Source organism: Agelaius phoeniceus, chromosome 3, assembly GCF_051311805.1.
Source record: "Agelaius phoeniceus isolate bAgePho1 chromosome 3, bAgePho1.hap1, whole genome shotgun sequence".
Lineage (NCBI taxonomy): Eukaryota > Metazoa > Chordata > Aves > Passeriformes > Icteridae > Agelaius > Agelaius phoeniceus.
Genome location: NC_135267.1, coordinates 47,552,114 through 47,578,658, shown reverse-complemented (window position 1 = coordinate 47,578,658; position 26,545 = coordinate 47,552,114). Strand labels below are relative to the sequence as shown.

General features: G+C 38.8%; 1 protein-coding gene across 1 annotated transcript in view; it reads left to right on the top strand.

Moving 5' to 3' along the window:
* The first annotated feature begins 204 nt into the window (after window positions 1–204).
* Window positions 205–26,545, top strand: part of REV3L (REV3 like, DNA directed polymerase zeta catalytic subunit) — a 115,466-nt gene continuing 89,125 nt past the window's right edge. Inside the window, exon 1 of the mRNA XM_077175205.1 lies at window positions 205–544. Coding sequence (XP_077031320.1) covers window positions 406–544 — 139 coding nt within the window. The 5' untranslated portion in view covers window positions 205–405. The remainder of the gene's footprint in view (window positions 545–26,545) is intronic.

The window sequence follows — 26,545 nt, the reverse complement described above, 5'->3', positions numbered from 1 at the left end:
ACATCATCATGGCAACAGCAGCTGCAGCCCGGGGCCGGGGCGCCGCCGTCGCCGCCGGGGCGTCCGCGGGGCACGAGCCCGCGCAGTCCCTGAGGGGCGCGCGACCGCACGGGCTGTAGGAGCGCGCGGGGGGCGCGCTGCCGCGCACGCGCCCAGAGCGGCGGCATCAGGCGGGGGACGGGGGGGCGGGGGGAGTAGAGACACAGACAAGGCGCGTGCGGGGCTGTGCGCGCTCCCGCGGGCGGGCGGGCGGGCGAGGAGCGGCAGGCGCGGGGAGTGTTGCGCTCGCGCGCGCGCTCGCTGCGGCGGCAGCGGCGGCGGGCGGGGGGACCCGTGCGGGCTCCGCGCTCGCTCCGCGCTCGCTCGCTCGGTGCTGTGCTGGTGCCTCGGCGGCGGCGAACAAACATGTTCTCAGTGCGGATCGTGACTGCCGACTACTACATGGGCAGCCCGCTGCCCGGCCTGGACCCCTGCCAGTCCCGCTTCCGAGAGGCCCCGGCCAAACGGGTGCCCGTCGTGAGAGTCTTCGGCGCCACCCCTGCAGGTAAGGGATGACCCCCGCCACCGACGGGCGGGCGGGGACGTCCCCCCGCTGCGGCGCCGCGGGTCGCGCTGGCGCCGGCCCCGCCGCCGCCCACCCCGCTCCCGCTCTTTGTGGCTGGGTCGCGCTCCCCCCTCCGCGCCCGGCGCCGCCGCTGCGGCGCGTCTCACCTGCCAGCGGGGACGGCAGGGCAGCAGCGGCCAGCAGCGGGGACCTGCCCCGGGTGCCGCGCCGCGCCCGCCCGGCGGCGGTGGGGGCTGCGGGGCCGCCGGGGCTTTGTGCGGGGCTGCCCCGGGAGAGCGGCGCAGCTGTGCAAACACCGGGGCCGGCCCCTGCCGCCCTCGCTGCCGGTGCCCACCGCCGCTCTCCTGCCCTTCCCGGGAGCTGTCGCTGCGGGAGGGCGAGCGGACGAGGGGAAGCCGCTGAGCACGGGCACAAGCGGGACTTGTGCGGCACTTGGGAAGTGGGGGCTCGGGGCTCGTGTGGCCGCACGGAGCGCGCACGGCCCGAGGCACCGGTGCTGCAGTGCAGCGTCCTGAGCGCCGGCCACATGTTGCCCCCCGAGACTCCCGAATGTCACATGCCACTTCTCCACTGCCTCTTCGCCCTGTGGCCTTGTGCTTACGGCCGTCTCACGACTCAGACGTGTTTCTGACCAATACAAACAAATGCGTTGTCAGAGCAAATTTCGAACAAATTAAATACTTAGGAAAATTCATTGAATATGTATCGTAGTTTGCCCATACGTTAAATATTAAATTGGAAAAACCCCTCGCTTTTGAGATATTAGGCATAGTAAGTAAGCATTATTGCTTATGATCTCTTTACACTTATGCTGTGTAATGCTGACCTTGGGAATTAAGGTATTTCTGCATATTTTATTGAATGGCATGTTGAAAATTATCTATTCATGCACATACATTAAATCTTAGGCAAGACAAAAACATATAATAAAAGAGCACAGCAGAGGTGTCTTTCCCTTCAGGCAGTTATTATAGTAGAGCAGCTATTTTTCTTGTCTTTTTTGTCGGCTTGTTTTTTGTTTGGTTTTGTTTGTTTTTTTTAAATCCAGAATTAACTGTCTTTTCTGTTTAAGCACAAAGGAACGTGACATATTCAAGCTGTTGTGTTCTGATGCAACTACAGCTCCAAATTATTAAGTGAATGAGTGGGATTAATAGATAAAATATTGAAATAGTGGGACCTATTTTATTGTAGCTCTAATTCTGCATACAAAGGAGATATTATGTAATAATATTTATGTAATGGCAGGAGTAACTATTTCATGATTAAAAAATGTAGAGCCTGAGGTTGTTGGCAGGTAGCAGGATTTTTGTGCATGCGTGTGGTTAACTCATTAAGGCTTATTTTCTTTTAAGAAAATGTTTAGGCTATGCCATATCATGAATGTGGCATCATAAAGTAAACAGTGAAGTAGTTTAGTTGTCCAGCTATTAGGAATATGGTAGGAAATCCCTGGCTTCCCCAACCATAAACTTTAATGTCAGTTTGCATAATAGAAGTGTTTCTAATTTGACTTTGTTAGAGAAAACAATTCACTGGAGTCTGCAAAAGCAGTGTTACTTGTCTATCCCATTTATTTCCTTTTTGAACTTTTAAATTTTTTTTAATGTTTTGTACCTTTAGTAATGTTCGCTATTAAGCTTCATGAGCTTCTTACTGCATCTCTGCATTGTTTTTTGGGTTTTTTTTTCCTTTTTAGAAAAGCAGAAAAGTGTAATTCTCTCTCTTCAAACGTGTTGGACCTAAGCACTCATTGTCAGAATTACTCTGACAGTGATTCTCAGGCTATTTCTTGAGAGCTGAAATTTAAAACAAAGTGTAATCACTTACATTTACAATGACATTTTTCTTTGAGGAAAAAGAAATAGTGAAAACAACTTCTAGCATACTGTCTGAGACAATGGGATGTCTGTATTGTTTGGCTTACAGGCAGCGTGATGCTTTTCTTCACTGGAGTTGGTCTGGGTGGGAGTAACCCTTTCTCACTGGGTTTAATGTGTGTGCCTTGCCTCCAGGAAAGGTGCTCGGCTGCCTTGTTGCCTCCATGGTAGCAGCCTATTATGGCTGGATGGGCTGCTCCACCTCCAGCATGATTAACTTTGCACAACTCTTAGTGTGTTTATAGCTGTGTGCCCAAGCTGTGCAGGTAATTGGGAGTCAGGGTCAGAACAGACTCCAAATGTCACCTGCTGAGCGAAGGGGGTTTGATTGGTATGTGGCAGTGGCTTATGCAGATGTTCAGAAAGTCAAACATCTGGCACTGCTGTATCCTTGTGTCCACCAGCAGCTAAGGAGAGTGGTCCTGAAGGCACCCACCTGTGCTTTCTGCCCCATCTTGTGGAGGAACTGCACTCAGTGAGGTGTGTGGATGACAGGGATTGCCAGTGTTACCTTTGAAGGCTTTTATGTAAGCCAGTACTCAACAATTAATTTGTTAAGGTTTACTGGTACAATCTATAAAATTAAAGTGGCTTGTGGTTGGGGGAGGAAAAAGCCAGACTTTTTAATTAAAAGTAATGAAAGGATCAGCTTCTAGAATGGACTGTGCTGGCAATAACATTTGACAACTTCTTTATGTCTTTTGAGGAAGAAATCTTGTTTTATTTGGTAAGGCTATACAAATTCTGTCTTGATGTCCTACATCTTTGCATAATAAGAGCTTGAAAGACAAGGAATCAAAATTTTGTTTAAGCCCAAAGATCTGCCTGCTATATTCTGTTATTTTGTGAAATAAAGAGTATAATTCTGATTACAGTAGCAAAAGGTGAAGTGAGCTGGTTGAGCCATTTCATTCAATTTTAGCTGTTTAAGCAGACTGGCATGTCTGTTGACATAGTGACGTGGACAAAAGTATAATTTCAGAAATGCTGCAACACTGCCATGGTGGTAATGCAATGAAAGCAGTGTTGGATTCATGCTTTATTGTACAAGGGCATAGATATTATCTGATACACCAGTATTTTGTAAATGCTCTTTGTAAAAATAGAAAAAGACTGAAAAATTGCAAGACCTGTTGTTTAGAGTGAAATCTTAATGAAAATTTATTTTTCTGTTAGTGTATTGCTCTTAGTTGTATTGTCAATTCTTGAATTGTCATTCCTGTTGCCAATCTGAATCCTAAGATTTTTGCAACCATGTAAGTACCTGAATTTATAGCTTCAAAAGAGATATATTTAAGGTAAGACATATCTGTAATCATAAAAGTCATGTATGTTTATAGTTTTGTTTGGGAAGAGGTTATTCCATAGATCTTAGTCATTGAATATGGAATATGCTGAGTTGGAAGGGACCCATTAGGATCCAACTCCAGGCCCTGTGCAAGACATTCCAAGAGTCACACCATGTGCCTGAGAGTGTTATCCAAATTCTTCTTGAACTCTGTCAGGCTTGGTGCTATGACCACTCCTTGGGGAGCCTGTTCATGTGCAAGGAAAATATTTTTCCTGATATCAAACCTAAACCCTCCTTGATGCAGCTTCACGCCATTTCCTCGAGTCCTGTCATGAGAGTGAGGAGATCTGTACCTGCATCTCCTTCATGAGGAAGTTGTAAGATTGCAATGGGGTCTCCTTCAGGCTGAGCAGACAAAGCAGACCTCAGCTGCTCCCCATGTGGCTTCCCATCAGGACCCTTCACCATCCCTGTGGCCCTCCTTTGGATACTCTCTAATAGCTTAATGACTCTTGTTCAAGTTGCTGTTGTCCAGAACCCCCGGGTCCCTTCCTGCAGTGCTGCTCTCCAGTGTCTTGTTCCCTGATCTAAAGACAAACCCAGGCTTGCTCTGTCCCTGGTGCAGAATCCAGCACTTGACCTTGTTAAACCTCATGTGGTTGATGGTTGCCCATCTCACTGATTTATCTAGGTCTTTCTGCAGGGCCTGTCTGCCCTTGAGAGAGTCAGCAGCTCCTCCCAATTGAGTGTTGCCACAAACTTACTTAGTATTCCTTCAAATCCTTTATCCAAGTTGTTAATGAAGATGCTAAAGAGAGCTGGGCTGAGGATGGAGCCCTACGGAATCCCACTAGTGACTGGATGCCATGTCTGTATTATTTTTATTCCTCTGAAAATGTATGTGGAATTTAATTCCATTTGCAAATCAAGCACTGTAACTTACCCTATGCCTCATTCCAAATTTATATTAAATTTAGGTGATTTCAGAAGAAGATTGCTATCTCATGTTGCTTCCATTTAGCTGGTACTGTGAAGATTAGTTTACTATGAGGTCTCTTATGGTGTATGGGGGTATTAAAGCTTTGTTTTGTTTCCTCCTAGCTCTTGGCTATTTCAAGCTCTTGGAGCCTATCCTCAAGATTTCACTGACCACTTCAGAACATGCACATGAATGCTTAGTTGAATGTTTCTGTCAGGTGCTTATTCAACTGCAGAAAGAACCAAGCTGTAAATCCATTCATAAAAAAATCAGGGAGACTAAATGAACTGGGTGTCATTTTAGGAGAGGCATTAATAAGCAAGCTGAGGTTGCTAAATTATCACTTCACGTAACAAGCACAAGTAGCTGAGGATACTACTCATAAACCACATAGGAGATACCTGTTGGTGTGTGATAATGAGTATTGTCAAACAGATAGCTGAAATTTTAGGAAAAAAATAATTTTGATGTGAGTGTGATTTGAGGCTGATATGTGATAAATTTTACAAATACAGGTGCACATTTTTAAATTGCTTTTGAAGGGTGTTAGGCTGAGAAATGTGTGTTCAGTTGACAGGAGGGCCTTTGGAGAAGGCAGATTAGGAATTTATGTAGGAAAGAGCAATGTATAGTTTAAGGAGTAATATAAGTGCTGTCCTCAACTGCCACTTTATGTATTTGTCTTGTTTGGAGGAGTTTTGTATTTCACATTATGAAATCACTGATCCAAGAAAGAATCTTACTCAGGGCAGCATAAAAACCCAGTCAAAAAAAAGGATGTTTTTAAGTTACTTTTGCATACTTTTGATTACAAGTTTTTCTGAGGCTAAATGTAATATAGTGTAGGAGCTTACAGTCAGCAAAATCTTAATGTATTTCAGGTAGACATCTAAGTTTGGTGCTTTCACTTCTTGGTTTTCTGAGAGGGGGGAAGAAAAGCAGAGGCAAAAGCTGCAGCTAAAATCTGGCTCCCATCCAGCAGCAGTAGCTCTGGTATGACTCAGTGAAGGGGCCTGCTTATCTTCTTTCTTCTGTTCTTCCCCCTCCCCTTTCCCCCTTCACTGACCTGGCCAGGCTGTATATCTGATCCCATCCAGTGTCTATTCCTTTCTGTACTCTGTTATTGCTCAATGGCTGAACCATTTGAGAAGGACTGAACTCACTGCAGGATCTTGCTGCTTTCTACACTCAGCTGATGATGAACTTTTCGTCTCCCCATTTTCACTACCTTTTCAGACCCTGGCCCCCACAGTGGTCATTCCCTGTAGCTTCCTTAGTTCAGTGTTCACAGAGGAACATCATTCCAATTGCTGCTACTTCCCATATTCCATTTCCCAGAAGCAGGTACTACTTCTTGATAACACTTCCACTTTCCTCTGTGCCTTCACAGTGAGAAGATGCTAGAGGATATAGCCATTGTGGTGAGGCTTGTGCCTTTGCTTTACCTTTTCACACCCTTTCCTAAAACATAGCAGCATACAACTCTTGATAAAGGGTTTTTCTGTGGGCTACAGCATGCCCTAAAAGATTGTTGTACAGTGTAGCTTCACTTCCAGCTTAACATTTCTGCATCTTGCACTGACAGGCTTCTCATACTTTTGAAGTACTGTTTGAAAAATTGCCTCATGTATTAAAAGGATATGTTTTCTAAATTGTCAGGTTTTGGTGGGGATGGGGTTTTGGTGGGGCTGTTGTGTTTGGTTGGGTTTTTTAAGAACCTTCCGTGGTTTTTTTTGTTGGTGGTTTTTTGTTTTTTGTTTTTTTTTTTTTAAGAGGCATTTGTTACATACTTTATATAGATTGCCTGCTGAGTTGTTTGAGCATGAGAGGCTGCCTGAATAAACTGAGATTATGCTTCGCTAGCATGGAACTTAAGTAGCCAATTTCACACTTGTCTATATACAACTTGCTAAAATTCTGTCTCTTAAATAAACTTTTAAATACTGTGACAAAATTCATGTTCTAAGTAGAATCTAGGTACTGGGTTCATATTGAATATTGTGCTTCCTATTGTAGAGTACCTCTTGATCAAGTCACTGAATATTTTTGTGCTGTTGTAATTCAGTGGAAAAAATACATACATAACTGACCCTACATGCTTAAAACTCGATCAGCTGCAGACTTCAAAGTGTCCCACAAAGTAGTTGCATCTATATTAAATCTGGGCTTGGTTTTTATGATTAGTGTCCCTGGAAGTAGACCAGGAGCTTATCTATCTCAGCTGTAATTTCCAGTTCTGTTACATACTTCTTAAGGACACTTTTCGGCTGCTGGTTGGAATATATTCTTTTTCAGTGTGTAAAACGAACCTCCTCAAAATAGCACACTAGTCTGAAAATAGTTGTCTCTCTTAATTTTACCAGAGAAGCCCATGCATATCACAACTGAGGTTGGCAGAATGAGATGATGTGTAAACACTCAGTGAGAAACAGCTCCTGCTTAGTAATTTTTGCAGTCTGAGTAGATGAGATAAGTCTCTGAAAGAAGGAAGCAGGTGTGATAATACCATGCTATCAATTTCTTCTCAGTCATATTCAGAGTTCCAGTATTGATCATTTAATAGTACCCTCTTCTACTAACTCTTGTCATTACCTTGGTTTTGTCCTTTACCCTTGGTTGACTTGATTGACCTCTCTGTGCAGCAGACCTCTGAGAAGCATGGTGGTGAACATAAAACCATTTGGAAGGAGGCAGTATGAACACTCATACTGAAAGATTTGTAGTCCATATTCTGTCTCACAAATAAAGCAGCTGAAATTTTTGATAATGATTGGACTGTGTCACTGAAGATTCGGTCTCATGTCACAGAAGACCTGCTCCTCAAAATCTCAGGACAATTGGCAGTTGAAAAATTTTTTCTTCTTAAATTACACCTTAAAGAGACTGTTATCTCCAGCTATTGCAAAGCCAGTATCTCAGCCTCCTGGTCTGTCATCACTGGATGTTGAGGTGACAACCGATGGACTTGCTTCTTTGCCTTTTCCTGGATATTTGCCCCTATATTGTTACAATTGTGTAACAATTTAAAAAGTTTTTTTAAGTTATATAATCGAGTATGTGTGCTTGCAAACAGGCAGAATTTTTCTGCCAGTGATATAGTTAAGAATGAGAATAGAGCCCAAAATATACAAGAAACTAAACAAATACCAGAAAAGTTTGTACCAGATATAGGGACTGTCTGAAACATCACTTATTGCATAGGCTTCATTCATGCATGTTTGTTAAGGCTCTTTTCTTTCAAGAGCTGCTTTTTATTACAGGGGAGTTATAAGGTATGCAGAAGTTTGTGTGTTTTTTGGCAGGGCATTGAAATAAAACCTCACACTTGCTGGCTGGGCTGAGCCATATGGCTTATTAAGGAACCATTTGATGTCTGTATGTTGCAGCCTTCCTGTGATCAGTATGCAGACAGCCATTTCGGATAACTTCTTCCCCAACTCATATATTTGTAGTCATGTTGACTGCATGTTTATGAGTTCATGTTATGTTACTTTTGTGTATATGTGCATGCCTTCTCTGGTTTCAGGTTTTCATCATCCTTGGAGGCACTTAAAAGTTCTTGGGATGCGGTCCTGGGCAGCCAGCTCTAGGTGGCCCTACTTGGGCAGGGAATTTGGTCCAGGTGACCTCCAGAGGTCCCTTCTAACCTCAACCATTCTGGGATTACAGAGATTACTCTTGTCAGTAGTGAGTATCCAGGTGCTCTGTACAGCCTGTTTGTGTGTCCAGGTAAGCACAGTTGCATTCCAACGGTGTGGAAAGGTTGCCAGGTAGCTGGCTGTCTTTGAGCTGATTGCCCTACAGCTATGAAAGTTACTGGAAGATTTTGGTGGTGTTGGTGAGAACTGATTAAGATTTGGAAAGAAGAAGAAAAGAGAATATTCAGTACAGACACCATTGCTAAGTTGTGTCTGTCCCTTAGTGACATGTTTTTTTCCTAAAAATTAGAGAAAAAGTAGGAGCAGCCCTGCTTATTTATATTCAGGTTGTGCCTCTGTGCTGTTTGCTGACTAAGCCAGTGTTTACTACAGAAAAGCTGTATGTCCTATTTTAGGTGCAATATCAACATGTGGTACTCAGTATGAATATTGAAAGGACTCTGGAATGTTGCACCTAATCCATAATACCTGACATTACACCTCAGGGGAGGTTTACAATAGAAGTTTTCCGAGTTTTGTATAATGAGATGTATAATGAGTCTTTCATTTTGTGTTTGAAACTACCTTCTTGTTTCTGCATAGCACAGATCTTATGAAGCAGTGGGAATTGGAAACTGATTCAGCCCTCGTGTTGGCAGGTACTGCCTTCAGATCAATAATGAACAAATTTTTATTTCTACCACCCTTATTATGCTTATTAACCAGATGAAGAGGCTATTTTCTGGAGTTCTTGATACAGAAACTTCTGTATTTTCTTTTGAAAAGTTACATATTTAAGCTAGCTAAAATGTTATGAAATACTTGATGAATCACTCTTTATGTTTTTGTATGTCTTTGTCCATTGACCATTAAGCAAATGGATTTGTGGCATTCACATTTGTAAGCAGTGAAACCTGTTTTGCTGTCTGTAGGAAATGAGAAGCGATTACAGGCAGATTCTTATGCTGAGGTAAAATGAATCTATGGTATCAAATATTTAAATGTTTGAGCTTTTTGAATTAGCTTTGTGGAACTGACATTTAGCTATCTTTACTGGGGGGTTACCTGTTTATCTATTTCTTACAGTAGAAGTGTGTTTTCACTCTCAGATTAATGTTCATGTCAGAAGGGACATCTCTAGAGATTGTCCAGTTAGTCCAAGCATCCTGCACAAAGCAGGACTCTCTAGACCAGCTCCAAGGATGAAAATGCCACAATCTGAGTAACTTAGAGTGTTTGACCACATTCACAGCACACCAAACCAAGCAAATAAAGAAAACCACCAGACTTTTTAAAAAGTTTCTTGTGTTTCAGTTTGTCCTCATTGCCTCTTGTCCATTCATTGGGTGCCACTGAGAAGTCAGACTCACTCTTCTTTAGTGCTTCCTATTTGGTATTTATACCGGATCAATGATAAATCAATAAGATCTTCCCACCTTCTCTTCCTGAAGCTACAAAATCCTGACTTACTCAGCTTTCCCTTGTATGTCCAGTGTTCCCAGCCCTTAATTATCTTTATGGCCTGACTCCAGTATATCCATGTTTAGTGCTGGAAAACCCAGACCTGAAGCTAGCACTCCAGGATGCATCTCACCAATGCTGAGTAGAGGAGAAGCATCATACTCCTCGACCTGCTGGTGTTATTGTTCCTAGTGCTGCTCAGGACACTCTTTGGCCTTCTTTGTGGCTGCTTGTTTACATTCAGGACCCAGGGTCCTTTCCATCAGAGCTGCTTTCCAGACAGTCTGCCTCCAGCCCCTCCCCAGATTAAGACTTTTCATTTCTCCTTGTGGGGCTCCATGAAGTTCTGCCTCTTTCTTCAGCCTGTTATGAATGTCAGCACGACCCTCTGGTGTATCAGGCATGGCTCCAGATTTTATCATCTGCAAACTTGCTGAGATGTACCTGTTCAATGTCTAGGTCCTTAATGAAGATGTTAAACAACGTTGGCCTGAGTGTTGACCTCTAAAGTACACCAAAAATGACTGGCCTCTGTGATCCATTATTGCAAGGCTGCTTCTCCACACTTTAAAGTTTCATTCCTCTCCTTACTGCATAACAGTCAAATCTGTTTTAGAGATCTCCAGTACGTGTCTTGTTACCCCTTCTTTTTTAACGTGCCGTCCTCTGAGGTGAAAGTATAAGCACTGCCTCTCAATTCTGATTGCAGAAAAGTTGGTTTCATAGCATTTATACAATTTCCATAAGATATCTTGGGTATGCTGTGGCTGTGTAAAAGTAATAAATCCTGGATCTGGATTTTCTGGGTTTTGATGGTATGTTTTACCTGACGGAAAACGAGAGAATTTTGTAAAATAACTGAATATAAGTCATCATGTGACTAAAAGGGTGTTCTGTATTGGAAATACAGTTTTAAATTGTCCCATATTTTTCATACTTCAGAAGAGTGACATATGTTGTACATTTATGCCACGGTAATTCAGGTCGTTCCTTGTTCTGGTTTCTTATGGGTTTTTGGGTTGTGTTTTTTTTTGTTGGTGGTGGTTTTTTTGATGTACTGCTCTTGAGGAATTGTGCATTGACATGTGCATTTGTAAACCTGCTATTCCCATGCAGAGATTAATTTAGTGTCTTTACAGTACAGATTCCTGGTTTCAGTCTGATGCATTAAAAAACCCAAAAAAACCCACAACGAGAAAAGCCAAAAAACCCCAGAAGAACCCCATCAACACACTTTCAGATAGATGGAAAGATCAGAATAAAATACTGCTAAGCATTTACAGATTGTGCCAGCATGTCAGCTTTTGGTGAATTTGTGTTCTTATGCCAGCAGTTTGAAATCTAATCAAGGAAATAAATAGTAATTTTTAACCACTGCTGTATTAAAGATGAAAGATTTAAGAATCAAAACCAGTTGTTTTAGGCAGGGTGCAGATGATAGTGGAGTAGTCCTCACTCTAGAAGAGTTATGTTCTATATAAATGGAGCTTTAAAAGGTGTAGAAAGAGTGGTATGTTATAAAAACAGATGGCATGGCAATATTGTTAGTCATTATTTTGAAGTGGAATTTTGTAGGAGGGATATCCTGAATGGAAAAACAAGGGAAGGGTAGGATGTGTTGAAAAGAAGACTGGGATCATAAAGCAATATGTAGAGCATGTGAGGTGAGCTGGGGGGTGGGGGAGGTTGGAGGAAGGAGGGTGCTGAGAGCTAGGACTGTGGAAAATACTGATGTTGGAGTTGCAGTAACAGGGACCAGTTATCTAAAGATGGTCCCTTTTGGATTTGCTTGCTTTGGCTCATGAGGCTGACTCGTCCCCTGAAATTTATTTCTGGACTTTTGGCTAAAGGTACATGAGATGTTGCATGAGGTTTATTGATCTGTGCAGTGGGAGAAGAGAGAAAAACAAAGTACTCCTGACTGAGAACTTTCCAAGAGGTGTAGAACATAGTGAAGAGCTACAGTATTCTCATCAGCACTATACAGTTTGTAAACACCTTTTGTATTGTCTACTTTCATGAAAATTTGAATTAGTTTTTGGTTAAGGGAAAATGTAAATAAAACAAATAAATATCTGGTGTTCGTCTTCCCAGTGTATCAATAGAAATAAACTAAAACCAGCCAGACTTGAAGCCAGACTTTGCAGTAATGAGTGCACAAGAAAATGCATCTCTTGCTGGCTGAGTAAGATAGGTGGGCCTGCATAATGTTAGGTGCATATGTGGCAGGTTTCAGAAACAGAACAAAACACAAATGCTGTGAAAAACAACACATTTCTTCAACCTGATCATCTCTTCTTTGGTGCCAGTGGGCTTCTTGTAGTCTGTTTGTTTGTTATGTTACTCAGTTACTTCCATAAGAATCTTACTTCTGTTGTGTAAGCTTCATTTATTATAAGAAGACTGTAGCAATATCTTGTTCTTTCCAGGTTAGTCTTTGGCTTTTTCAGAATGTTGTTCTCTAATGGAAACCACTAGCAATGCAGTGTTTTATGTTTATTAGTAATTTGGCTTCTGTAGCCAGCTGACTCACAGTAAGCTGTTTAATTACAGTGAATGTTTCAGTTTTACTTTTTAAAGGATGAGTGACTGCATTTTTTACTTTTAGTACCCTAATGACTAGGGATTTGGTATTTTGACAGCAGAACATGTAATGGTGAGAGGCCGAAGCTTATGCGTTTGGCAATAAAGTTGTGGAGATAAAATGGTGGTGGAAAAATAACAGTAGATCAGAGTGGAGTTGGCCAGAGAAACTTGAGTAAGAAACTGATTTAGGAGAAAACCTAGTGACTTAAGATTGCATGGTAGTGCTTTTATTGTCTGAAGATTCATAATTTGGCATACAAGGGTCAGGAGAAGCACATGCAATATTTAAAACAGGAGTACGAAACTTGTCTGTTGTTACAGCTGCTTTGCAGAAGCCATCAGTTGAAACTTAAAACTTGATCATACAGTTGAATCTCTACATCAGACAACTTGATGAGTTTCCAATCCAGTGGTTTGCATTTAATTTCTTCTTTATTTGGTTAATGATTTAAATATTTTATTGTGTGCAGTATTGAACCAGAGTTTCTTCGTCCCAGAATTTGATACAGTAATCATCACACTGAATCAATGTTGCTTTCTGAAGCCTTCTGATTTTATTTGGCTTGTGTTATGACAAGTGAATGGTCAGGTATGGTTATTTTTTAGTGCTTTTAAACTAAGAAATCACTTAGAATTGCAGGGAAGAGGCAAGAGAGGGGAAAGGACTCATTCAATTTGCTTGCTGAGCTGAAGAGGCTTTTGGGGGGCGTTTTTGGTATTCTGTGTTTTTGATGGAGGTAGACTCAATCTGTTGTCCTCAAGTAATTGGGTTCATTGTTAGCACAGTGTAATTGAGGTTTCAACTGTTCTAGAACTGAAAATAACTTACAGCTTCAGAGTGTTTTGTGAGCTGCATATTGATGCTGTAATGAGTAACTGAGAAAGGCAGATAATTTTCTACTGGCTGTGTGCTGAATTACTGCACCCACTGAAGCTTTGCAGAAGTGTGCTGTTTGGGTTCATCAGTACAGTAAAACAGGATACTTCTAGTACTTAGAGGTGGCATATTCTTGTGAGGATTACAGGAGGAGAAACAGATGAAGAAAAAAGAGGAAAAAAATAAATCTTGGGGACTTAGAAGTCCATTCCATCTGCATTCATGAAGGAATCTCAACTTTTTTCCATCTAAACTATGGTTTTTTCCATATTAAAATGGTTTCTTTATTTATTCAAATGTGAAGTGATCTGTTACAGATACCAGCCATTCCTTAATGTAACTAGATGTAATGGAATTACATATATTCTGCTACTCTGAATATAACCCTAGCTCTTCTGTATCTCTTAATTGTATTTAAGTGCATAGCCAGAACCATAGTCTTTTTGACTGAGTAGAACCTGGTCTAGCAGTTACAAATGTTACGATACAGTTTTGAACAAAATTTTTTACTTTTAAATTAGATATGACTAAGTTTTTTTTTTTTTTTTTTTTTTTTTTTTTTTTTTTTTTTTTGCATTTAAGTAGTACTTTGAAAATTCTCCAGCTGTTGTATTGATGCCCTTCATTTTCTCAGAGTTTTCAGAAGAGTAGAGAGGGAATATGTGATAGGGAAATGTGTCTGCTAAATCTTTGAGTCAATACCAGAGTGGTTGGATATGACAGCAGTCCCATGCCATTATACTTCAAAGTGTGTCTTTCATTTGTTAGTATGGGTTTTTTTTAGGGAAAATTCAAATGTTTGGGAAAGCATTGTTTAACAATCAGTTCAAGGATGAAATTTTTAATTAAGGATGATAGTGTCATTGATATAAAAGAAATTACTTCTAGTAAACTTTTATTGAAGTGACAGCAGTTCTTTTTTTTGTGTGTGTGTTAGTTTTCTAAATATTCTTAAATATTTCTGTCTCTGGTGCTACTCAGAATCTCTCAGTGTCACTTTGTTGCTTCTTTCTGTGAAACCTAGAGTACTGGTGAAAGAGAAGGCATGTTGTGCTTTCCATAGTTACAGTGAATTGAACCTTAATTGCAATTCCAGAAATTCTTTCCAGCGTTCCAGCCAAGGAATAAACAATCAAGTCCTAGTTGTTATTACTATTTGAGTACTAATCAGCTACTTTTTAAAGTAAAATGTTTCTTTTTCCTTGTAGCTCTTGTGTAAAATCTTTAAAAAGTACCAAGGAGTAAAGTGGATTTTTTAAAATCGAGGTATGTTCTAGTAGCTGCAACTTTGAGAGCAAGGAAATCTCCAAATTGCCACTGGAGACCAGCCATGTGAAAGGACGAGGTGCCAACTGTTTTTCTGGCAAATAGCTTCTGTATACACTCATCCCTAACTCAGAGGTAAATCTGGCCTGAGGTGATTTCTGCTTTTATGAGTTAGTTCAAGTTTAGTTCTGAAGTCATGAAGCACAGGTCACATCTGTAGTGAAAATTGTTGCTCTTTGACCATTTTTGTAGTTGCACAGTGGGGTCAAAAGCTCTTTTGCTATTCAGGAATTTCAGTCACATTTTAAAATAAGCTCAGTTGCAACTGGACATCATTTTCTCTCATTACCAAGCTGTATGTTGAAATGTTTAGCTTTAAAAAGGCTTTTAAAGATCACCTCTCATGAGGTTTAGTGGTATTTCTGCATAGGCCCATTCATAGACAAAAGGCTTTAGTCCAAAGAAGGATAGTGATGGTTGGAATTGTTCTAGTTTTGTATTAGAATTTGCTCAAGCAGTTAAAAAATCTGTTAAAAAAAAAAGGCAAACAGATGTTTTCTACTATTAGTAAAGAATGTGATGAAAATGGAGCGATCTTTTCCAGAGAAGTAAAGTGAAACAAAAGAAATTTTGGATTGAATTAAGACACATAATTTCTATTAAGTGAAAGGAGAAAAAATGCAGTGGATTATGATTATAATTAATATCTATTTAGAAATGGCTTGCACCTTTTTCAGTGGGGAGACAAATATTTATGTTCTGTAATTGTTTGTTAATGGAGTTCTTGATCCCCAGCTATTGAACAGTGGCAGCCACAGTAAGAGAATCAATGTGTCCAAAATATCACAGTAGCAGACTTTTTTTTTGTTAACACACCACTGTTGTAAGAAACCATGTGTTAGATCTTTCTTTGTTTTAAAACAGTTTCTTAATACGTGAGACATCAAAATTTCAATGGACAATTCATCACTTGGGTGCAAGGAAATTTATCAGTACAGTTATATACTGTACTGTATATAACAGAACAGTATATAACTGTACTGACAAATTAGTCTTACATACTACTGAAAAATAGTCTTGATGTTATACTACTGATTCTTATATACTACTGAAAAATAAAGTCCTGATGTTATTATATAACATCAAGACTTTATTTTTCAGTAGTATATAAGAATCACAGTACCTATAAAACAAATATGTTTCTGGCTATCTCTACGAATTCCACTCTTACTGTTTTTTTGTTTGATTGGTTCTTTTAATAGAACTGTGCTGCAGATGTTTTTATTTAGAACCAGTAATTGGAGTCATGTGGGGTTTTTTAATGCATAATTGTCAAGGGTAGTTACTTTTTGTAGGAGTGAATAAGTAGAACCCACAGTCTCATTTGTGATTTGTGTATGAGGTTTTTAGTTCCTTTTGACCATAATTTTGAAGTGATTGCTATTTTTCATGCAGTCATATCTTAAGGTTTTTGTCTCCCCCACAGCCCCCCAGTTTACATCCAAAACAGAATTTTATACATCAGGACTTGAAAACTTGGTAATAGCAAGATAAATCAAAGTATTTACCATATCAAGCCGTTGCACATTTAAGCAGTATCACTGTTATTTTGTCATTACTTTGTACATTTATATATTAGAGTTATTTTCAATTGGATTAAGCTCTTGCAAGATATTTCCTTCAAACTGGCCTTGTAGGATTATGCTCAGATTGAAAGCTGAGAGTAATGTGCAGAATCTTTGCAAAGACATTTGACTTTTCTTTCTTTTAATTCAGCTCCTGCAGAGAATGGGTTTTGAGTGTTTATCACATATAAATTATGTGACTGCTCTTTTTCTCTGAATGCCATGTATGTGGTTAGTGCATGACTTTGTGCTTTAAGATATTTAATCAATTATTAATTTGGTTATTACAGATGTAGAATCAAATCCGAGGGATTGAATGACTTTTGTACAAGGTCATGGTAGATTTGAAGAGGGATTCTGGTAGATTTGAAGTGGGATTCATCCTCCTTTTCATGCCACTAGGTATTTTAATCACAAGACCATAATTTAAGATAATGATACGCACCAGTGCTTCTAAGAATTCCTCATAAGATTTGTGCCTTTATGCCACAGTATTGTGTCCAGATTTGTACAGCAACCTAATGAGCAATAGACTGGACTCAAGACATTGTAGAATGTGTATTTTGGAAAGTCACTAAAGAGAAAGTTTTGTTAAAAATTACATTTTGAGGAGAATTAAAGAAGACCCATTTCATTAAAGTTTATGCTTTTTTTATCATGTGCTAAGAACAATATTGAGGATTCTGTATTGATAAGTGATTTTCAAGATTCCCAGGATAGCATTTTGTACTCTGAAAATTGAAGTTTTGACTCTGCTGTGTCTCCTAATGTTTTTGAACCATATTCAAGTGTAAGTCTGCATATATGATAGTGCACTTCCACTTCCTGAAAGAACTGCTTGAAGGATAGTCCCTGATACAGTTTGGCTCACATAGTTCCTTTATTTAAAAAAAAAAAAAATCCTGGACAGGGAAACTTGGCAGGCAGTCATATTGGAAAATAATAAACATGCCTCTGCCAGAAGTGTTTGAATTTGTTACAGTCATCTGGTCAGGACTAGTAGCTGCTTAGAGAACTATGAATAGCAACAGTAAAGGCAGAGGAACAATTTTTCTACAGGCATAGGGTTTAAATGATGCTTATTTGGAAGACTGCCTTTGTCATCAAAGAGTTGGAAACATAGGGGTTTTTTCTCTTAAAGTTTTTTTCCTAAAGAAATTAAAATCTGTTTACACTACATATAATTAAAAGGTTTTGAAATTGATTTTTAGACACCCCAGTGACAGCAGTGAATTATTGTTCTGGCCAAAGCCAAGGGAGAAAATAAATAGCTTTACCTGTGTTTTTGTATTTCAAGGTCTTCTGGTTGTTTGGATGGCAATTCTTTTCTGCTTTTTCAAGAGGAAGTTTTTTTTCTGAAAAGGCTAGAGCCCTGGAAGTTTTAATAGTCAGCTTTTCTTTAAGCTTGCACAAGACTTATTATTATTTTCTCTCAACAGGGAGGGTTTCAGGTTGTTTTCCCAGTCCACAGCCATAATTGTTAATACCATGATGTAGCAGCCACCCGTGTAGGAAGTTCTGCTGGGTCTGTGCTTTGCTGTTGATTAACTTCATATCAAAAGTAAAATAAGTACATTCAAGTTAATTGACTTGGTTTCCAAGTAATCAGAGAAGTGTTGGTCCCAACTATATAAAATATTTTTTAAACACAGATTTTTTTCATGCTGGTTATGGTCCATTTCTTCCAGTTGTCCAATTGTTTGAACACCCACTGGAAAAGTAAGAGCAGTCTCATGGCTAGGGGGCTAGAGTTCAGATTTTTTTTTTCTGTCAGTTTCCTGTGAGGCTTTGGAAAATGCTTCTAATATCTATAAAAATATAAGCAGAAGTAAAGTATTAATTTATAAACAGGCACGGTGTTGTACTGGTAATCTAAGCTGAATAATTTTAATCTCCATCATCCTGTTTCCACCATTTGGTCTAATTGCAAATAAGAAAATGTGTTCTTTTCTTCATTGTTCTGAACTTTGCTATCAGTACTTCCAGGTTCTTCTGTTTTGCATGCCTGAGCAAGTTCAAGTGTGTCAGTTGTTTCTTAAACTCATGATTAATAATTTCTTCATTACTGTTCAAAGGATTGAGTTAGACCTTTCTCTCAAAAGGACCAGGAGCTGGGGCAGTGAAATAAGTATCATTGTCCAGAATAGAGGTGAAACCATTAGTACTAGAAATAAAACATGCACAATTTCAAATTTGAAACATGAGAATGGGAAAATTTCTGTTCCATGGTACTGGTGTTCTTGAGATTTTTCTGGACTTGAACTGGGGTCTCTAGTTGAGTAGTGCTCGTTGCTTTACAAAACTGTACATCCTGAGAAATGTTTTGCTTCTTTTTTAAAGGAGCAAGAGATGATGGCAACTTTATACTTCAACAGCCTAAAACTATTTACTAATCAGTAATCTTTACAGACTGGGAGTTAACTGCAGCAATAACTGTCCAGCAGACCTCAGGGACAAAAAAACCCTGGAGCTTTGATTCCTCAGTGTACTTCTGAACTTGTATAAACTTCTTCATCAGTCTCCTGATACAAGATCATTATTGTGAAGTTGTTGCATGGCTTCAGGAACATGGTCTTTCTTTTCAAATCTTGCAAATGTAAATAATTGCTTCTGAGGAAGTCTCTCAAGTGCTCATTTAAGGTGTGTGTTCACTAAGCAATTAGCAGTAGTGCTTCTTTGGTTCTTCTCCATAAGTGTACCATATTATTTAACAACCTACTTGTACTTTCAGATTTGGTCCAGCTTACTGATTTCAGGAGAAATCACAGATTGGAATTCAGGCCCATTTCTTACTCAAGCTTGTTGTGACTATGCAGCTAAAATTATTTTTGAGGCTTGTAGTCCTCCAGTCCTCTGGCTGTAGTTGTTCTCAAGGGGTATGTAAACTGACAGTATGTGCTGGTAAACACTCTTAGAGGATCTCAGGATGAAAAGAAGAACATACCACCAGAGGTATGTGGATGAACAAAAGAGTAGTGAAGATGAAGAGTTACTGACTAGTGTTTTAGAAACACCTGCTAGATGTGTCTGAACACATGTGAATAAAGCAAAAGCTATTTTTGAAGAGATAAAGACTATTGCTTCTCTGACAACAAAAAGAAAAATATGTTCAGTAGCTTCTAGTTCTCTTTGTTTTCTTTTATGGCTAACTTCTACTATTCCAGTGGTTGTAGCATGGGGAAAAAATGGTTTGAGAAGGTTGCCATGTGTGTATTCTGCCAGCAGCTGAAATAAAGACCTAATAATACATGCTTGTTTCTGTAAGCTCTGAAAAGCAGTGAATTCACTACAGAAAACCAACTAGTATGGAGTAAACTGGTTTCAAAGATTTTATCATTTCATCAAAAATTATATTAAAAATATATTAAATTACCTTTCATAGCTAATCTGTAGTGTTATTTGCAAGTTTTACCTGTTAGTGTGCTAAGGAGACTTTATCCTGTTTACTTGCTAAGTGTACAGTGTCCTGAGAGTTCTGTCCCATCCACATTGCTCCTGCTTTCAGCTAACATTTAGTCATAAACTCTGCAACATGCTTTTTGTTATTTTGATTTTTTCATATGTGTACTAGCCCTGCTTTTGTATGAAAACTCTTAGTCTATGTGGACCTTTCATTCATGCAGTGAGATGTCTGTATTTGGGTTGGATGTTGCTATTCCAGTTACCAGGTTCTACTGAAGAGCTTAATTAAGTCCTCTGGGTGTCTTAAATGTAGATGGCCTCCATCCTATTACTAAAATATGCAGCTTTTAAACAGATTACAGATCAGAACTGAGGATTTATTTTGATGCAGCTGGATAGTGATGATGATTTTCTCCATGCATTGGAAATGCAAGTTCTTTGTGTTCTTTGAGCATTCTGGTTGCTTTTGATGATCCATTCAACTCAAAGGCTTAATATAGTAATATGTGAAATTTTTGTATTAAGCTTGTATAGATATTTGATACCTTTTTCTAAACATGGTAATTAGTGGACATAAATTTTCAAAACCTGAATCAATAAGGTTCTGTTAGTGCATCTTTGTATACAGTTTTGTATAATACATGCTGTTCCTTGCCATCTTCAATTTAAGAATTTTTTGCAAAGTCGGACTTCTAAGAATAATTGCAGCAATTTCAGGGGACATAAAAGAAAGCTTCTTGGGAACCCTTGTTTTGTGATTTGTCATTTTAACTTTGTTTTCAAATGAGAACCAGTTCTGTAGTTGCAAGGAAACATTCAACATCAGAATTAAGTCAGTGTAATTGACTAGAGCTGTCAGAGAGCCTGAAACAATAGTTCTTAAAACTACACCAATCTAAATGCCAGTGGTGGTGGTCCAGAATATCAGAGTACTTTACTGTTTGGTTGTTCATTGAGCTCTAGAAAGTAATACCATGTTTACGTGCATGTTACTTGCATTCTGAAAAATGTACAGCCCATACAAGCTGATAATGAAAAGAGTAAAGGAGCATACATATGTGAATATTAAACAGAACAGCAGCAAACTTTCAGATTTAGAATCTCTTTTCTGAAACAAATTTTGTAAAACTTCAGACTTGCCAATATAATTAATGTCAAATTGGGATACTTCATACACATGATAATTAATTATATTTTCTTGAACAAAACCTAACCCACTGCACTGCATTTTCTTTTGTTTCATTTTTTGTTGGGCTGGAGGCTAATTGTGGTTGTGATTGTATGGCTTAAACATTTGTTAAAATACATTTGTGTAGAAATTGGAGTCAAATGGAGAAAAAAACTCCTTAAAAATCCTTAACTAAAGTACTACACATTGCTGTAGACCACCTGCTTTAGATTACTCTGCTTTGAGAAGGGAGGTTGGACTAGATGGTGTCCAGGGTGCCTTCCAACCTCAACTGTTCTGCCAATCTGTTATATGACAGAAGAATTGCATTTAATATACCCACATTAAAAATGGGTTTATCCAACTAGTTTGTATTTCAAATTTTCTTCTTTGTTTGTTGAAATATTTTCTCTCATTCTATTGTCTTGAATTAAAAGAAAGAATACTTTAGTCATTTTAATGTGGCATTTATTAATGGAGCTGTTTCCCAGTTCTGAAGGAATATCATCTACATATATTAATTTCACCAAACTTAAGATATTTGTTCTGCACCTACTTGAGAAAAATGGTCTATGTTACAAGACAAATTTAGAAAAACTTTGTAATTCTAGTTCACTTACTTTACCTTTTCCGTGGTTTGGTTTTCTTCTAATGTCTTCATCAAGCCATTACACACATTGACAGATAATTTCATAAAATTGGAAGTGATTCCCTAAAAATGGAAGTGTAATAGTTATCCTATTTGGATAAAGGAGCATTATTTGATCAAGGTAATATAGAAGAGAAGCTCAGTACAGCTAAAAAAGATGAACTCTAGTTGCTTGTGATGAAGTTACAGACTTGTAAGAACCGAATTTCAGGAGAGACTGGATATTAAATAAGTAAGTGATTAAATCTTCAATCATGGAACAAAGGTGAGCAGCCAATGCTTAGTAAAATATGCATAGTTCAGATTAGGTTGTGTTTGATTACTGGCATTTAACAGCACACTTAGCATGCAGAGTATCCCTTCAGAAGATTTAAATTGTCAGCTTTGGTGGTCAAAATGAGTACAATTAAACTAGGAGTACTGCAATGCAAGTGAAAAGGAGGAAAAAAAGTAAGTAAATAAATCTGAGCTTGATAGAACTTTTTTAGTCCCACAAGTAAAATTTTAGAATGCAGACATTTCAACCAGTGTTCCTTATTTGAATGAACACACCCACATGCTCTAACTACTGGATGGATGGATGGATGGATGGATGGATGGATGGATAGATAGATAGATAGATAGATAGATAGAACGTATGTAGTTGGAAATGTTATTGTGCTTCTAATATACAATGTATCTTGTTTTCAAATGGACTAGTTTTGAGCTCTATGGTAAGCATACTCTTGCATATTTTTGCATATTTTTTGCATATTCTTATTGATACATTTTTAGGTTTTTGTTCATGTACTGCTTGTTTAATTTATTGCTCCATAGCTGTATGCTATGAAGTACAAGCATATTGGTTCTTTCTGGCCTGTTTAACAATATCCCTTCTAACTGTGGTATTAAAGTAATTTATTGAGAGTGGAGGACACAGGAGAGAACCGCTTGAGAATTTTTTATATTAATTCTCACTGCAATGTAAAATTCAAGGTAAAAGTTTTCTGATAATTGTATCACCTGATACCATATGTTTTCATTTGATTTGAATTACATGTGGTTGCAGAGTAAGAGCTGGAGCTTGGTCTTTAGAAAAGTTCAATAACTTTGGAAGTTTCATCTCTTTAAGGAGCATAAATATTTCACATGAGAAATATTACTACTGATTATAATGCTTATTTATAATAAACTCTTTAGTGCAAATTGATAATTCAATTCGTTTGTATAAGTAACATGCAATGTTCATAGAATTCAAGAAAGCTCAAGAATAGTAGTAGTCATACATAGTTATGTAGATCACTTGGTAGAGTTTAAATGTTCAGACAAAGTGCAGTGTTGTTTGCAAGAACAAAGAATGTAAACAAAGTCCCTGGAATGGAAAACAGCGACTGTGAAAAGAATTTCAGGTCATTGCAGACAAGCGGCTGGGCTAACATCATTTTTGGTTACAACAGAATGCCAGAGGTTGAAGGTAGCATTTGTGAAACAGATGTGCTAAACAGTGTGACTTTGTGGTGTTGCATTTTAAATTATGTAGGAGAAATATAGGAGGCTTTGAAGACTGCTCAAAACTTTTTTTTTCTCCTCTAGAGGATATTAAAATAAACTTTTATTAGATGGTATCAGGAGCTTGAGAAGAAGTGATGAGTTCTAGTTTAGTAAGAAAACCACAGGAAAAAAAATACCTGAAATTCAGGCTAGTCAAATTCAAACAAAAACATAAGCAATGAAGAACTGTAGAGAGGAATTTAAAGACTTCTGAGCTGCCTGTTAGGAGAAAGTGGTAGCCACAACTTCTCCTAAAGATAGATACAGATCTTTAGAATGGCTGCTTTTGTCATGTAAGCCACTGGGCAACCAGGTCTATAATGTCCTGGAATTCAGACAAATTGAAGAAGCCTTCCCCCATAACTTAGGGGAAAAAACCCATTAAATATCAGTCTGCTGCATCAATATGATTCAGTGCTGTATCAGTGCAGGGTTGCTTCTGGTTGGGAAATAATGCATGTAGTTCAGTCTCAGCAGTGTAGAGCACTAACTACAGGTGTGTGAAGTAGAAAAATTTGAGTTCCAGATCCCATTAGGCTCCTTGTGTTACTTCAGAGTTGACTGGCCTGTGCAGTCTGAGCTGTATGTAAACAGCTAACCCCAAGTACTGGGAGTTGAGATAAAATCTGTAGGTAGGATTGTGCTTTCTCTATCTTGGAGCTCATGAGAGAGCTCACTAGCTTTGCAGCACCACTTTAATGGTGTTACCCTGTAGTAACAGCTCTGCAAACTGTCATAGCAGGAGCAGCTGATATGCTGTAAATTTATGTGCTGGTTCAACCTGCTGTAAGTTGTGCATGTGCTCATACTTCCAGGGATGACAGGCAAAACATCTTGCCTGTGCTTTCAAAGCATTTGAGCAATCTGTTATAGTGTCTTCAGCTGGTGTCACTGCCACAATGGAATCAGAATTTGAAACTAAATGTAACTTTTCCGTGAAATGTGTCCACGGATAACTGGGGTCTCTCTCTGCCATTTTCTTACTATGGGAGAAGGAGATCAGTGTCATAGAGCAGAGGCCTTTGTTGTCTTCCAAAAGCAGCTGTTAAATGCATAATTTGAGTAAATTTTAGCATGATAAACCAGTTTTTGAGATATGCTTGTTCTTAGAAATTTATCTGATTAATAATTCAGCATGTGCAGGATTGAATTCTTTCAGCTGCTTGTGACTAAGAGAGAATGCCAATACTGAGTGCTCTCACACATAGCTCAGGGTATAAAGGGCAAGTGGCTTCTGCCTCCTGTCTGCTCTTTCTGGTTCTAAGAGAGAATCCTGTCGTTTATAAAATAAATGTGATGAGATACAATTTATATACTTATTTATTACTTGTTTCTTTCTCCCATTCAAACAGGATAAGCCATGTATGGCAGCATTTTGGCCAGTGGCAAAAGCACAGTGTTTGGGTTCATAGGATCATTGGGCTTTACTGTTTCTCCATTATTAACATTTCTGATGCTTATTGTATTTTGGCAGATGCTATTTTCTTGTTTCCTTTGTGTGAGGAAACTCTTCTCCAGAGGAATGTAAATGACATGAGACACCTTTTCAGGTAGTGCTGGATCTGGGTAGATCTGCTGAAAGATCAGGCAAGTGCATCAGCATAATAAAGCCACTGTTTTAGTAAATACAAGTGTAGTTTGGCAAGCCCAGTCTGTTTTAATCCAAACCTCTTTCTAGCATATAAGATGTAACACTGTAAAAAGCAGCTTCTGGAGAGCACAGTATCAGGCCAGATGTAGTTTGCTTCTGTACTGTGTGAAATAGAAAGGGAAAGCCTGGGCTGTTCTTTTCTGATGCAATTGTATTTTTGTTCTTGTTAGTGTTAAGCACTTCAACATCGAGTGTTGTGATCATCACAATATTCTTTGAAACAGTTATCTTTATTTCTAGACAGATTGAGTTATTTATGGCAATACAGGTGTTTCCCTGGTATTGATTTGATTTATGGCATTAGGAGGCCTTTCCTGGCATTACCATTGCCCTTGTCTCTTTTTGAAACCGTGAGCACTCATTGCAAAATGTGGCTCAGTATTGTTTTGGAAACAAATGTTTCCAAATAGTCCAACCCATCCACTGAAAGAAGCTTCCATGCCTTTGGAGATTTCTTACTCAGTTGTACTTTGCACAACCCATGTTGATGAAATACAAGTCAGAATGAATCACTGGAGAATTTTCAAGTGGAATTGAGAGATAATTGTTGTTGTAGAAGGAGCAGCTGACATCATCACATTTAGTGCAGGATCCTCACCAGTCACAGAAGGATTGGGTCTCTTCTAGACAATGGGCTTCATTTGTTGAAAGTAGATGTCCTTCACTGAATATTCACCAAATTCAGTATTGCTCATTTATGTCCATCACAGGGGAACCATTCCAGCTTGAGTGAATATTGTCCTGGTCAAGTCCCAGTTTTTAAAAGGAGAACTAAGAAAGGAAGAGAGTATTTTTCAGATCACTACTTTCTGGCAAGTGCAGCTATGGGCTTAGTAAAGAGGACTTTATACTCTTTAGTAGCAAACTGTCAAGCACTCTGCATTGTATTTCTCATAAAGCTTAATAGCATGGAATCAGTATTATTTGCTTGGCAGTGTAAGTTGCATTTGATGTTTCTGATTTGACATCACTGGCTTTGATTATTTAGCTGAACATGCTCCTGACAAGACTTTAAAGGGGGTGATGTCCATTGACCATTCCTCTATTTAAGAAAGGCAGTGAAATGTATAATTTAATTTGAAAAATTTAAAAATATCACAAAGATACGATTCTCTGTTTGCATTTATGGGGTTTTTGTCTTTGTGTTACACATTTCTGTGTGGATGATAATAGGAGGAAGCCTAATTTATCTGGTGACTATAACAGGTAAAAAGTAAGGAAACTTAGAACATGGTAGAAAATATTGGAAGTTTCTTAGAAAATGAATCTTGTGGTGACAGCTTGAAATTTCCTCCAACTTATTCAAGTTTGAGTGCATATAACATGCCCCTGTAAAATATATTTTTAAATTTACATGGCAGGGAATAGTTTTTTGCTTTCTTGCTGTTTCTGGAAGTAGTTGTTTGTGCCTCTGAAACACTGGAGAAATGTTGTCTACAAAACTGCTGTCTTAATGTAGGATGAATTACCTGTTGAAGGGGTCCAGTCTGCTGCTAGTCCCCTTTGAAGCAGTATGGTGATAACTCATTAGATTGCATGGATCTCATGCTCTAAAAAAAAATAAGAGGGGTCTCTGGACCAAGAAAAAAGATCCATCTGATTCATAGTAGGTCTGTTCTTCTGACAATTAGACACATGGAAATAAAATACTTTCTTTTTCCCCTCCCTCTCTTCAGGGAACAGCAGTGCAGAGGAACTTCTTTATGTAGTCAATGTTACCACGAAATATGTGATACAAGTTTTGGATTGAAGTACACATAGTGAAATGAGTCAAGATAGGAAACTACAAATAAAGAGCCTTACACATATAGACAGGATTCATGGGCCTGAAAATCCAGGCAGGTAACAAGGCGGCTCGTGTTGTTTAAACATGGTGTGGTAACTACATGAAGAGTAGTAATTTTACCCATGTACTGTCTTGAGTCTGCTTATTTTTGCAGTGATTCTTCTTTTGCTGAAATAATTTACTTGGGACTT